Here is a 12461-nt window from a genome sequence, read left to right as displayed (position 1 = left end):
TCCTTAATCTGACTATAAATACCAGGCTGCAACAAGAGATCGTGTCATCTGAAGAGTTCATCTGGACTACTATACGGGTTCCACAGTACTAAAATAGGCTGTCTACTTTCATTTGTTTTTATCACTAGATGTCTGTACTTATAGGAACTGGATCATCAAGTAAGCAGGTGGACTTGATGAAATGTTGCAACTGCAGTGCCAAAGATGAACCAAATGCCATATTCACCAACCTCTGGGGAGCATGATGGTAACTCCAGCAACATGTTGCAACAGCATCACCTGTCAATGGAAAAACAATCCTCATTATAAGTCACACCTTATGTTAGCAAAGCACTATGTGGCATCTAGAGCAGTTAATCTATCCCAGTGGAAGATGAGTTAAAATTCCACCATATATATATTGTGCAAAGAACTCTTTTCAAAATGTTTTACTTTGTTGTCAACTTTCTTGATGTATTTATTTTGATCCCTATAATGAATATTTTGTGCTTTGCAAAGTATACCTTATTTTGTCTTGTGGCTTGGCAAAGTAAGGTATCTGAATCTGTCACATGTGTTTTTAGATGTTGTTAGTCTGCACTATTGTCATGGACACATGCCTTTAAAGAACACTGAGGCGCCTATTATGATGTCGGGCGGAAGGCCATCCGACAGCTAGTCAGTGGCGGTCCACACTACATCTGCTGCTGCGGTCTGACCGCCGCATTACGATGCGTACGTTCAAAGGCAGCAGGCAGAGGGACCGACCGACTCATTTCCACAGGCTCAAGGAGCCCGTCAGACAGACTGTAATCCCTACAGTGGGGGTTAGGAATTACAATGTCCCTCTCCCTCTGCCTTCCTAAGGCGGACTGACTGAAATGGAAAGGCAGAAGGGAAATGGACTTTGGGAGATCTTAGCAGTGACCCCGTTCTCCCCGGGCCTACGCTACGGGCCCTGGCGGGCACCTGAGGTGCCCCCCGAAACATCCATTCATCGTGTGGCAGGCACCGAATGGTGCCTGCCACACAGTGCATGGATGTTTCAAAAGTGTATCTTTCCTACTGCGGCTTGTGCTGTGGCCCACAGCACAAGCCGCAATAGGAAAGATACACCTTCTGACTGCCGTGAAGGTGGTTGCATCATAATTAAGGAAGAGGGACCTCCGACTCCTTGATTGGCGGTCCTGTTTCTGAAACAATGCCGGTCGGACCTAAATCATGAAGCAATATTAGTTCAACCATCGCCCAGAACCCAACACCTTTGCCTAAGAATCACTATCTGGCTTACACTCTGTACAGCACTCGGCAACCTTTCGGCTATGTTTGCACTACACAAATACCACATACATGCACTCACACACATTAGATCAGCGGTTGTAACCTGTGGTATGGGGACCTGTGGGGAGTTGCAAAGCCTACTAAGGTGGTCCGCGGTGTTACGTCCGCTTCAGCCTGGGTACTCCTAAATCAATATGCCACGCACGGAGCTTGGCCATACACGTCTTTATTGCTTTGAGTGTAACTGTGAACTGAACATTCTTAACATGAACTCTATTCACTACACCCAAACAATTATGTCACTGTCACGGTCCCGTCATAGCTAACTCACAAGACACTACGTCTCCCCCTTGTTAAATGAACATTTTTACAGAGATATATATATATATATATATATATATATATACACACACAATACAACTCCTTTATAAGTCATCGTGGAGCTTTGAACAATTGCCCAGATCGTGTCCTCTAAGGCTGTGAAGAATGAATTGAAGTGTCCATGACTAGCACTGGTGCTGCAGGGACAGAAGCATTCAGCGGCACTCTATAGTCTCAACCAAACCAGTCTAATTTCTGCCATCAGGAACTGGCAAATGATGAGGCAGATGCCTGAAGTGCAAATAATCTTGCACAATGGACATTCAAGGACAGTGATCAGACACCATGAGCCCTTTACTAGTCACAACTTTGGGGTCAATTACGATGTCGGTCGGAAGAGCATCCAAGAGCCTTTCAGAGTCAGACCTTCCGACCGACTTGTACTCGGATCCGGTCCCTACAAACAGCGAAGCACAATGCCTAAAATACCTTATTTACTGACCGACTCGGTCGCTCCCAATCCGTCTTCATTTTCTGAATGAAAAGCCTCCCTAAACCCTGAATCGAGTTGTCCGGAGGTATTTCCCAGTCCGACTCCGAACGCGCAAGTACGATGCGTACTTCCCACGCACTGAATCGGTCGCCCAAACCAACACATCAGAGGTCCTGGAAGGGCAGTATTTCAGCTCTGAAACGCGCCACAACACGAATCCTACGGAGGAGACGGTGCAGCATGTATCCCATTGCGCATGTCATCCCTATACTCTACTTCTTTGAGCACTACTACAACCCCAACCGACATGGTCGTCAAAGAAGGTAAGTCCGACACCTATCCATACAGAAAAACATACCTACTCAGTGAATGACAACAGAAGAGAAAGCAGGTGCAAAACTACTGTTCATTTTGTGCTGAGGGGAATACTTGCAGCAACGCAGAGGCAATTGGGGTGGGGGCAATAGTACCAGCAATTCAGCACACAAATGGGGGGCATGGGGGCTAATACTCCCACCAATGTCCAGCCAAAATTGGGAGGTAGAGTTCTAACACTCCCAGCAATGCAGAGTTAAAAGTGGGGTGGGGGCAAATACCCCCAGCAATGTCTAGGTAAAATCTAGATTTTGGGGCAAATACCCTTGCAATGTTGAGCCAATCTGGGGTTTGGGTGGCAAATACCCCCAGCAATGTTTAGCCAAAATCTGGGTTGGGGGCAAATACCCCCTGCAATGTTGAGCCAATCTGGGGTTTGGGTGGCAAATTACCCCAGCAATGTTTAGGCAAAATCTGGATTGAGGGCAAATACCCCCAGCAATGTTGAGCCAATCTGGGGTTTGGGTGGCAAATACCCCCAGCAATTTTTAGGCAAAATCTGGATTGGGGACAAATACACCCAGCAATGTAAGGCAAATTCTGAATGGGGGCAAATACCCCCAGCATTGTTGAGCCAATCTGGGCTTTGGGGGGCAAATCCCCCAGCAATGCGTAGGAAAAATCAGGATTGGAGGGCAAATACCCCCAGTAATGTATATGCAAATCTTGGGTTTGGGGGGGCAAGACCCCCAGTAATGTAGATGGTAATCTGAGGTTTGGGGGCAAACCCCCCAGTAATGTAGATGCAAATCTGGGGATTGGGGGCAAATACCCTGTCGGCGTGTGGGTATTGCGGGCCGGAAAGTCAGACGAGGAGGCCAGATATAGTGGGCTATAGTGTTGTTTTATTGAACAGAAGTTCTGTTTACACAGGTGTAGGGTTTTGATGTAGCTGTGGAAGAACTCCTCGTCGCGGTCGGGTCGTCGGGGTCGGTGTTTCAGGAACGTCTCCGTTCTTGGTTGTAATCGGCGACCCTAGACAGTGTGGAAGTTCCTCGGAGGACCGGAAGAGAAAGAAAGAGGAGCCGTTAGTCCTGCTGGGACTCAGATGAAGACGCTGGCCCCGTTACCACAAGGTGAAGAGGAGTAAGCAGACTGTGTGGGGAAAGGGTAAGAGGGGGAAAGGCAGGGGTTGGTAAAGGAAGAGTGCTCGGAAGGTTCGTGAGAACAGGGTCTGTACACGGTGTAGGGTGCTGTACATAAGTTACAAGGTGGCGGGACGGGATGGTGAAGAGAGAGAGGCTATATATAAGGGAAGATTATATGGGTACATAGAGTACTCTAACAGACTGAGGGTATGGTGGAAGGTACTCACGCGCTCCGCCGTAACTCTCCTCCGAGTTACGGCCGCTCTCCAGCTTCCTCCGTGGGACTCCACCACTCTTCTGACCACTCCTCGAGTTCTCCACTTCCGTCTTCGTTCTCCACGTGCTCGCCAGTCGAGAGTTCCTGCCACGATCTTTCGACTCCTCCAGTCTCTTCGGATCCGCTTTTTCTGTGGGCGCCTGGTTGTAGGTAGGCGGGACTTCCGGGGCATCGGGCGACTCCTTCCGCTCCGTCGTCACTCCTGATTGGACCCTGAAAGAGAGAGAGGGGTGGGGATTCCGTTGTCACGGACGCTTTGGAGATCCTTCGGAATCGGGAATCCGGGAAGGGACAGTTCCGGAGAGGAGGTAATCCGGGTGGTGGGGCGTGAGGGATTGGGGACCGGGGGAAAGGATCCGTCACATCCCCTTCCCCTAGGAATGTTTCGTGTACTTGTTGAGGACACGGGATAACGGGACAGGTAGTCCGCGTTCCCTTGGTCTGCCCCTTTTCGGTGTACTGTGGTGAAACGATAGGGTTGGAGGGCAAGGAACCAGCGGAGGACTCGGTCATTATGTCCTTTGTTTCGGGCCATCCATTCCAGAGGGGCATGGTCGGTGTATATAGTGAACTCACGACCCTCTAAGTAATAGCGGAGACTGTCCACTGCCCACTTAATAGCCAGGGCTTCTTTTTCTACCACAGCGTAGTTGCGTTCTCGGGGAAATAACTTCCGGCTGAGGTAGAGAATGGGCTTCTCGTTACCAAACAGGTCCTTTTGGGATAATACCGCCCCCAAACCCTGTTCTGAGGCGTCAGTCTGCAAAAGGAAGGGTCGCGTATAATCAGGGCTCACAAGCACGGGACCGGAGGTCAAAGCACGTTTGAGGTCGGAAAAGGCCTCCCATAACAAGGGTGTTGGGTTTTGGAGCAATGTCTCCGTGGCTGCAGAGTTTTTTAACAGGTCTGTGAGAGGGGCTGCTCTTTGTGAAAAATTGGGTACAAACCTCCGATAATACCCTAGGAGGCCTAGGAACGCACGGAGGTCTTTTTTCGTTTTCGGGAAGGGGAGGGAACGGATGGCTTCGGTTTTGGTAGATTGGGGTCGGATGAGGCCCTCCCCCAGGAGGTAACCCAGATATTGTACCGTTTGTGCGGCCAGGGTGGTTTTGGCGGGATTGATTGTGAAATCATATGACCCCAGGGAGGTGATGACCTTGTACAGGTGGTCCAAGTGTTGTTCCCAGCTATCACTATAGATGATTATGTCGTCTAGGTATGCCCCCGCGTACTGGGTGTGGGGTCTTAAGACGTGGTTCATGGCTCGTTGAAAGGTGGCGGGGGCCCCATGAAGGCCGAACGGGAGAACAAGGAACTGATACAACCCCTCAGGGGTAGAAAACGCTGTTTTCTTTCTGTCCTCTTGCCTGAGGGGTATCTGCCAATACCCTTTACAGAGGTCTAGCGTGGAGATGAATTGCGCATTCCCTATGCGTTCGATCATCTCGTCGACGCGCGGCAGGGGATACGTGTCAAAGGATGAAATTTTGTTGACTTCCCGGAAGTCAATGCAAAATCTGACTGATCCGTCGGGTTTAGGAACGAGGACGATTGGAGAGTTCCAGTCGCTTACTGAGGGTTCTATTATGCCCATCTGCAGCATTAGTTCGGTTTCTTTTTTTATTACCGCCCGACGGGCTTCAGGAACTCGGTATGGCCTTTGCCTGACCACCTTCCCGGGTATTGTGGGTATAGTGTGTTCGGTGATGGTCGTATGACCTGGTACCGAGGAGAACACGTGCCGTAAGGGGTATAGGTGATTTTTGAGGTCGTGACAGTGTTGGGGTGTTAGCCCCGAGTCTATGCAGGGGGCAAAGGAAAGGGGTACCTGTTCTACGGTGGTAGAGAGGACGGGACGGGGGCCTTCCCATTTTTTAAGCAGATTCACATGAAAGATCTGTTTGGTGCCTCGTGTAGGATCCAGTTCTATTTCATATGTGACAGGGGTTACCTGTCGAAGCACGGTATACGGGCCCTGCCACTGCCCTAGGAGTTTGTGATCAGAGGATGGCATCATCAACAGTACCAAATCCCCGATGGCAAAGTTCCGGGTTTTTGTCCCCTTGTCATACTGTACTTTCTGTTTATTCTGGGCATTTTCCAGGTTTTGGTGGACGATGTCTCTCATCATTGCCAAGTGGGTTTGTAGGTTGGATATATACTCAGGGAGGGGCCGAGTGCGGTTAGGCTCGGCTTCCCAGGCTTCCTGGGCCATATCTAACAGGGTACGTGGTGGCCGGCCATATAGCAACTCATATGGTGAATAGCCTGTACTACTCTGGGTTTTGCAACGTATAGCGAACAACGCTAGGGGCAACATATCTTCCCATCTTTTGGCTTCTAACCCCAGTAACTTCTTCAGTGTTTGTTTCAAGGTGGCATTGTAGCGCTCTACCAGCCCGTCGGTCTGGGGGTGGTAAGCCGAGGTCCGGATTTGTTTGATACCTAGTTGTGAACAAACCTGTTTCATTAAGGCTGATACAAAGGGGGTGCCCTGATCGGTTAGGATCTCTCGGGGAAATCCTACTCGGGAAAATACGGAGATGAGGGCTTTCGCTATGTTCTGGGTAGTGGGTTGTCGTAAGGGCAAAGCTTCCGGGAAGCGTGTGGCGTAGTCTACGAGGACCAGGGCATATCGACAGCCGCTACGGGAGGGCAACAAGGGGCCTATGAGGTCCATCCCTACTCTACTAAACGGGATGTCAATGATAGGGAGAGGTTGTAGGGGTACCCGAGGGGGTCGATATCTACAGTTTTTTTGACACACCGGGCACTCCCGGCAGTATGTTTTTACTTGTTGGTGGACCCCGGGCCAGTAGAATCTCTCTAGAATAGTTTGGCTGGTTTTTTCGTCACCAAAATGTCCGCCCAGCAGATGGCTATGTGCGAGAAACAGGACCTTCTCGCGGAAAGGGCCGGGGATCAACAGTTGGGCCTTTTGCTGGGCCCCTCCCTTTCGGTATAACAACCCCTGTTTCTTGAAGAAGTAGGGACCTACGGTAAGAGGATCCTCGTTTTCCAACGCCTTAGCCCAGGCTTCCTGCAGAACGGGGTCTTCTTGTTGGGCTGCTCGAAATTCTTGGTCTGTCTGCCATGGATGTTCGTCCGGGATCGCTGGGAAGACGTCGACATAGTCCCTTTTCTCCTTCTTTTTCTGTGCTTTGGTTTTCAGGAGCTTGGGTTGTGTTGTTGGAGAGGATGGCCCCTGAGGAAAGGGTGCTTCTTCCCACCATTGGTTGAGGGAATCCGTTGAATCCTGAAGAAGTCCGGGTAATCCGGGATAGTCACTCCCCAAAATGGCTTCTTCGGGAAGAGAGGGAATAAGTCCTACGGTGAGGGTGGTTCCCGGATCCTTTGGATGTTGGACTTGGACTTGGGTGGTGGGATATCTTCTCGTATCGCCGTGCACACATTGAATGGCAACCGTTCCAGAGGGAGGTTCGGCGGGTGTCTGCAGGGCCTGGGGTCGGAGAACACTCTGTCGACATCCAGAGTCTGCCAACGCTGTGAGGGTTTGTCCATTTATGGTTACGGGTCGGTGGAAGGAGGGTGGTTCAGAACCGGGTACGGAACAAACGTAGTTCCTGGCCAGACCAATCTCCATGGGTTCTTCTTTGTGGGGACACATGCGAGCGATGTGACCAAAACCTCCGCACCCGTAACATTGGGGTCCAGGGTTGGTAGGTCGCGTAGGCACCGGTGTGGGAAACAAATGGGTCATCACGGGTCTTTTAGGTAGAAGAGGGCGGAGAGGTCTGATGCCGGTGGTGAGAGGAGGTTTCTGAGGATGTTCCTCCTTGCCTCGTGGGGTCTCCTGTGCTCGACTGTAGGCACTGGCTATTTCCACGGCGGTATCCAAGGTGAGACGGGCATGTTGACGTACCCACCTTTGGGTACCGGGGTGTAGAGACGAGAGAAATTGTTCTAGGTGGATCTTTTCCAGGATCTCTTCCTTGGTGGACGTTTCGGGTTTCAGCCACCGAGATGTCAGATCCTTGATTCGGAACGATAGTGCTCGAGGAGTCTCTTGTGGTCTTTCTTTGACCTGACGTAACCTCACCCGGTAGGCCTCTGCGTCGATGCCCAATCGTTCCAATATGCACGTTTTGATATCCGCATACGGAGTGGTGCCTTGCACGTTGGCTTGTTGGTAAGCGGCTTGTAAATCACCAGTCAGTAAAGGGCCCAGGTAATGGCCCCACCGGTCTACAGGCCATGACGCAGCCTGGGCTAACCTTTCAAAATTCGTAAAGAAGAAATCCGGATCTTCTCCCGGCACGAACTTCTGGAGGACCACCGAGGGTAATGAGGTTGTGGGTCTCTGTTGCTCGAGGGCGGTGGTCAATTTTCCCATGGCTTGTTCGTGGGTGTCTCCCTGGCCTTTCAGGACATCGTGGAGTTGCCCACGATCGTTTTCGGCGGTTTTCAGGAAGCGTTCCATCAATGTCCCTAATTGTTCTTGGGAGGTAGCCATCCTTTGCAGTACGGCCTCCATGTCTCCAGCTGATCCCACTTCTGACACCACCTGTTGGCGTGTGGGTATTGCGGGCCGGAAAGTCAGACGAGGAGGCCAGATATAGTGGGCTATAGTGTTGTTTTATTGAACAGAAGTTCTGTTTACACAGGTGTAGGGTTTTGATGTAGCTGTGGAAGAACTCCTCGTCGCGGTCGGGTCGTCGGGGTCGGTGTTTCAGGGACGTCTCCGTTCTTGGTTGTAATCGGCGACCCTAGACAGTGTGGAAGTTCCTCGGAGGACCGGAAGAGAAAGAAAGAGGAGCCGTTAGTCCTGCTGGGACTCAGATGAAGACGCTGGCCCCGTTACCACAAGGTGAAGAGGAGTAAGCAGACTGTGTGGGGAAAGGGTAAGAGGGGGAAAGGCAGGGGTTGGTAAAGGAAGAGTGCTCGGAAGGTTCGTGAGAACAGGGTCTGTACACGGTGTAGGGTGCTGTACATAAGTTACAAGGTGGCGGGACGGGATGGTGAAGAGAGAGAGGCTATATATAAGGGAAGATTATATGGGTACATAGAGTACTCTAACAGACTGAGGGTATGGTGGAAGGTACTCACGCGCTCCGCCGTAACTCTCCTCCGAGTTACGGCCGCTCTCCAGCTTCCTCCGTGGGACTCCACCACTCTTCTGACCACTCCTCGAGTTCTCCACTTCCGTCTTCGTTCTCCACGTGCTCGCCAGTCGAGAGTTCCTGCCACGATCTTTCGACTCCTCCAGTCTCTTCGGATCCGCTTTTTCTGTGGGCGCCTGGTTGTAGGTAGGCGGGACTTCCGGGGCATCGGGCGACTCCTTCCGCTCCGTCGTCACTCCTGATTGGACCCTGAAAGAGAGAGAGGGGTGGGGATTCCGTTGTCACGGACGCTTTGGAGATCCTTCGGAATCGGGAATCCGGGAAGGGACAGTTCCGGAGAGGAGGTAATCCGGGTGGTGGGCGTGAGGGATTGGGGACCGGGGGAAAGGATCCGTCACATACCCCCAGTAATGTATATGCAAATCTGGGGTTTTGGGGCCAAACCCCCAGTAATATAGATGCAAATCTGGGTTGTGGGGAAACCTCTAGTAATGTACATGCAAAACGGGAGTTTGGGGGCAAAACCACCAGTAATGTAGATGCTAATCTGGGGTTGGGGGGCAAAACCCCCAGTAATGTAGATGCACATCTTGGGTTTGGGAGAAAATACCCCCAGCAATGTGTACATGAACAATGTAACTGGGGAACATGCAAAGTGCCTCAATACCTACAAGTGAAGTACATGCTACAGGAATGTCCAAATAAACAAACACTAAAGTAATTTCCCACGAAATGCATTCCCATACTGTTGCAGCAAAAGCAACTGTCAACTTTGATTAATGGGCAGAGTAGAGATGCAAGTGCTCTAGGAGTCATTAGAAAACAAACAAAGCCTCATCATCTACTACATGGTCCCTTAAAAAGCTGTGAAATACTGGGGTGCTGATGCGCAAACAAGACAGACCAGCCACCTACAGCTCAAGTACAGTATGTGTGTGTATGGAGAAGCTGTCTCAGCCTGGGCTAACACACAAGATCGGGGGCCAAAGACCATAGAGCTGTCTGTGTGTTGAGTCCAACCAGAAAGAGTTCAGCATACCCTTGGATTGGCCATGCTGGCAATTTGGCATGGTTGATGGACTGCTACACCTGGGTCACCTGTGGGCCACGTTATTGGGTCCTTCATGAACCACACCAAGAGACTGACTCACTTACACAATTCCCACCACACCACTGCAATGTGATGCCAGGATTTTCTCTGGTCACCAGCTGTGCTGTATATTGAGGCCGGGGTTCTGCCTTTGGAGCATACTCACCATGGTGCACTGCCTTACATACCTTGACAGAGGTAGTGTCATCTCCCCCACACGATAATCACTTTCAGGTCATGGCAGGTGCAGGGAGCTTGCGTTGTATGTAGGGGCCTTGCAGGGAGGGAAATCACATCAGGACAGTATGACCTACACACTACCCCCTTGATCAGCAGCAGTGTGCCTTATTTTAAAAAAAAAACACTTGATAGGTAAAAGCACAGAAGGCAGAATTAAAGAGATGATCACAGATTGTGTGCCAATTACTTTCTGAGGGCCTTAGCATCATTGTGATCCAAATCAGAACATGGGTCCATAGCATGTTCTGTACGTACAATGAGGGAATGTCATCATCAGGTAGGTACACTCAGCATGCTAAATACTAGGGGAAACTCACATTTTACAGTGGAACAGGAATTGGCATAACCACACATATGTATGTATCACAAAGTGAATGCACGACTCCACAACAACACACAGTGAAACATCGCAGGGCAGCAGAACTACAATGTACTAACAATAGTATGACATTGTGATCCATCTGTGTACAGTAAAAAACAGAGGATATTGGCCTAGACAACACACATGTCCACAGACTCAGCCACTCAGTGCTGATTTCAGTGTCTCCATATACAATACAGAAGTGGTTGTGTCACAGTCGTCAGGGAAATATTTGTAGACCAAATCCATCTTGGATTTGTAAGAAGCATGGGCCAACAACAATGTTGGATACAGTCACCATGTGAGGACTGGTGCCGCTGCACACAATTCCCAATCTGTATGCGTCTACGGTCATCTTTGTAGAATGTCATTTGCAGCAAGTCATCATCTAGCTCGTCAGACTGTAGTGTGTGCTGCAAAACAATAATCCCATTTTGTTTGTGCAGATTGTGTCCTGCACAGCAGTAGGAGTATGCAGGAGTCTCAGGATGTCGGAATCACAAAATGCTCATTGTGTAAAATAGGCTGCCAGCATGGGTGAGGATGCTGGGGGAGGCTCAATCTGTGGCTCACCAACACTTTTGACATAGTCATCCTCAAGCCAGAGTATATGGGTACATCTTGTGAGGATGAAAGACATGTGCAGAATGAAGTCTGCTCTGTCCACATTTGGCACTGATACACTGTCCAAAAATCTATGGAATGATGAAGGAGACCTTCAACAAACACATATTACCATCAGTTCCTACTGCAGTATTTAATTGGCACAATCGGAGCCATCATCGACAGATACAAGAGCTACCATTGCAAAACAAGATCAGAGGTACCAAAATGTAGAGAATGCAAACACTTATGGAGCTGTGTGTACTGTTCCAATGTTACATGTGTTTGCTTACAGTGCAATGTGTTTTCCTCAAGACAATCAGAGATATCATCACAATGACTCCATCTCCCTTGGTGTCCCCATACCTCGGACATTCAAAGCCAAAATGCCAGCAATACCCATACATGTGTAGTGTACTGGGAAGTGTGGCAATGTGTTTTGGAGTAGTCTGACCCCATGTGACACAACAACACACATACATGTCTTGAACATTGATGGGGCTGTACCACTCTAAGGAATGGACTGACATACAATCTTCTGGAATCATGACATTGCAAATTTAGCAATCACCACATCCATAACAGGGCAGTTTCCAAGGGCATGAATGACCAATATCTGAGTACAACTACCCACTAAGGGTGAAATCCCACATATGCCAACACACAACTCAGACAAGGTAAGGCTAGGTGGAGCCATCTTTTAGGATGATGTCAATAGGTCTTGCATATGACAGTGCACTCATAGTGGCCATTAAAACAATCAGTCATGAACATCCTGACAACACATTCCACATCTTCATATTTACTCAGGCAACTGTTTTTTGACTACTTATGAAGGACATGGCCCTCTAGGGCCACGCGTGTTATATACAACCACCTGCTATACCTTCCCAAGAATGAAGAGTCGGTCACACAGTAGGGAATATAAACTTACACTTTATTCTTTGCATATACTCTGCAGAGGAGCCCAGTCACACCAGCACCAGAAGATGTCTGCTGAGGGAGACTGACTCCCCAGCTTTCTACAATACAAGATAAACCCTACTAGGAGACTTAGACCACGCCTCCCATGGAAAGTTACCAGCCAGAGCCAGGCACGAACAAAGGAGGCACAGAAAGATGAGCTAACCCCTGTCAGATGGGTGCACTATCAGTGACCTGAGGCCACTGGCCCGAGTCTCAGCATCTCCTAATGTGGGAGCAGAGCGACATGTATGCAATGGAATGCAAAACAGAATAATTGTCCTGTTAGCAGGTCGAGTTGTAGCCTTG

At 49.7% G+C, this 12461-nt stretch overlaps 1 protein-coding gene across 1 annotated transcript; it reads right to left on the bottom strand.

The window, feature by feature from the left end:
- Nucleotides 1-3283: 3283 nt before the first annotated feature.
- Nucleotides 3284-9270, bottom strand: LOC146822016 (uncharacterized). The gene is made up of 2 exons (XM_085613117.1): nucleotides 6813-9270; nucleotides 3284-4027 (listed from the first exon to the last, which is right to left on the bottom strand). The coding sequence occupies exons 1-2, from the start codon at nucleotides 8307-8309 to the stop codon at nucleotides 3791-3793; spliced, it is 1734 nt and encodes a 577-aa protein (XP_085469243.1). The 5' UTR covers nucleotides 8310-9270; the 3' UTR covers nucleotides 3284-3790.
- Nucleotides 9271-12461: the final 3191 nt, after the last annotated feature.

The sequence above is a fragment of the Triturus cristatus genome, chromosome 6, assembly GCF_964204655.1.
Source record: "Triturus cristatus chromosome 6, aTriCri1.1, whole genome shotgun sequence".
NCBI classification, from domain to species: domain Eukaryota; kingdom Metazoa; phylum Chordata; class Amphibia; order Caudata; family Salamandridae; genus Triturus; species Triturus cristatus.
This window is presented reverse-complemented; position numbering and strand designations above follow the sequence as displayed.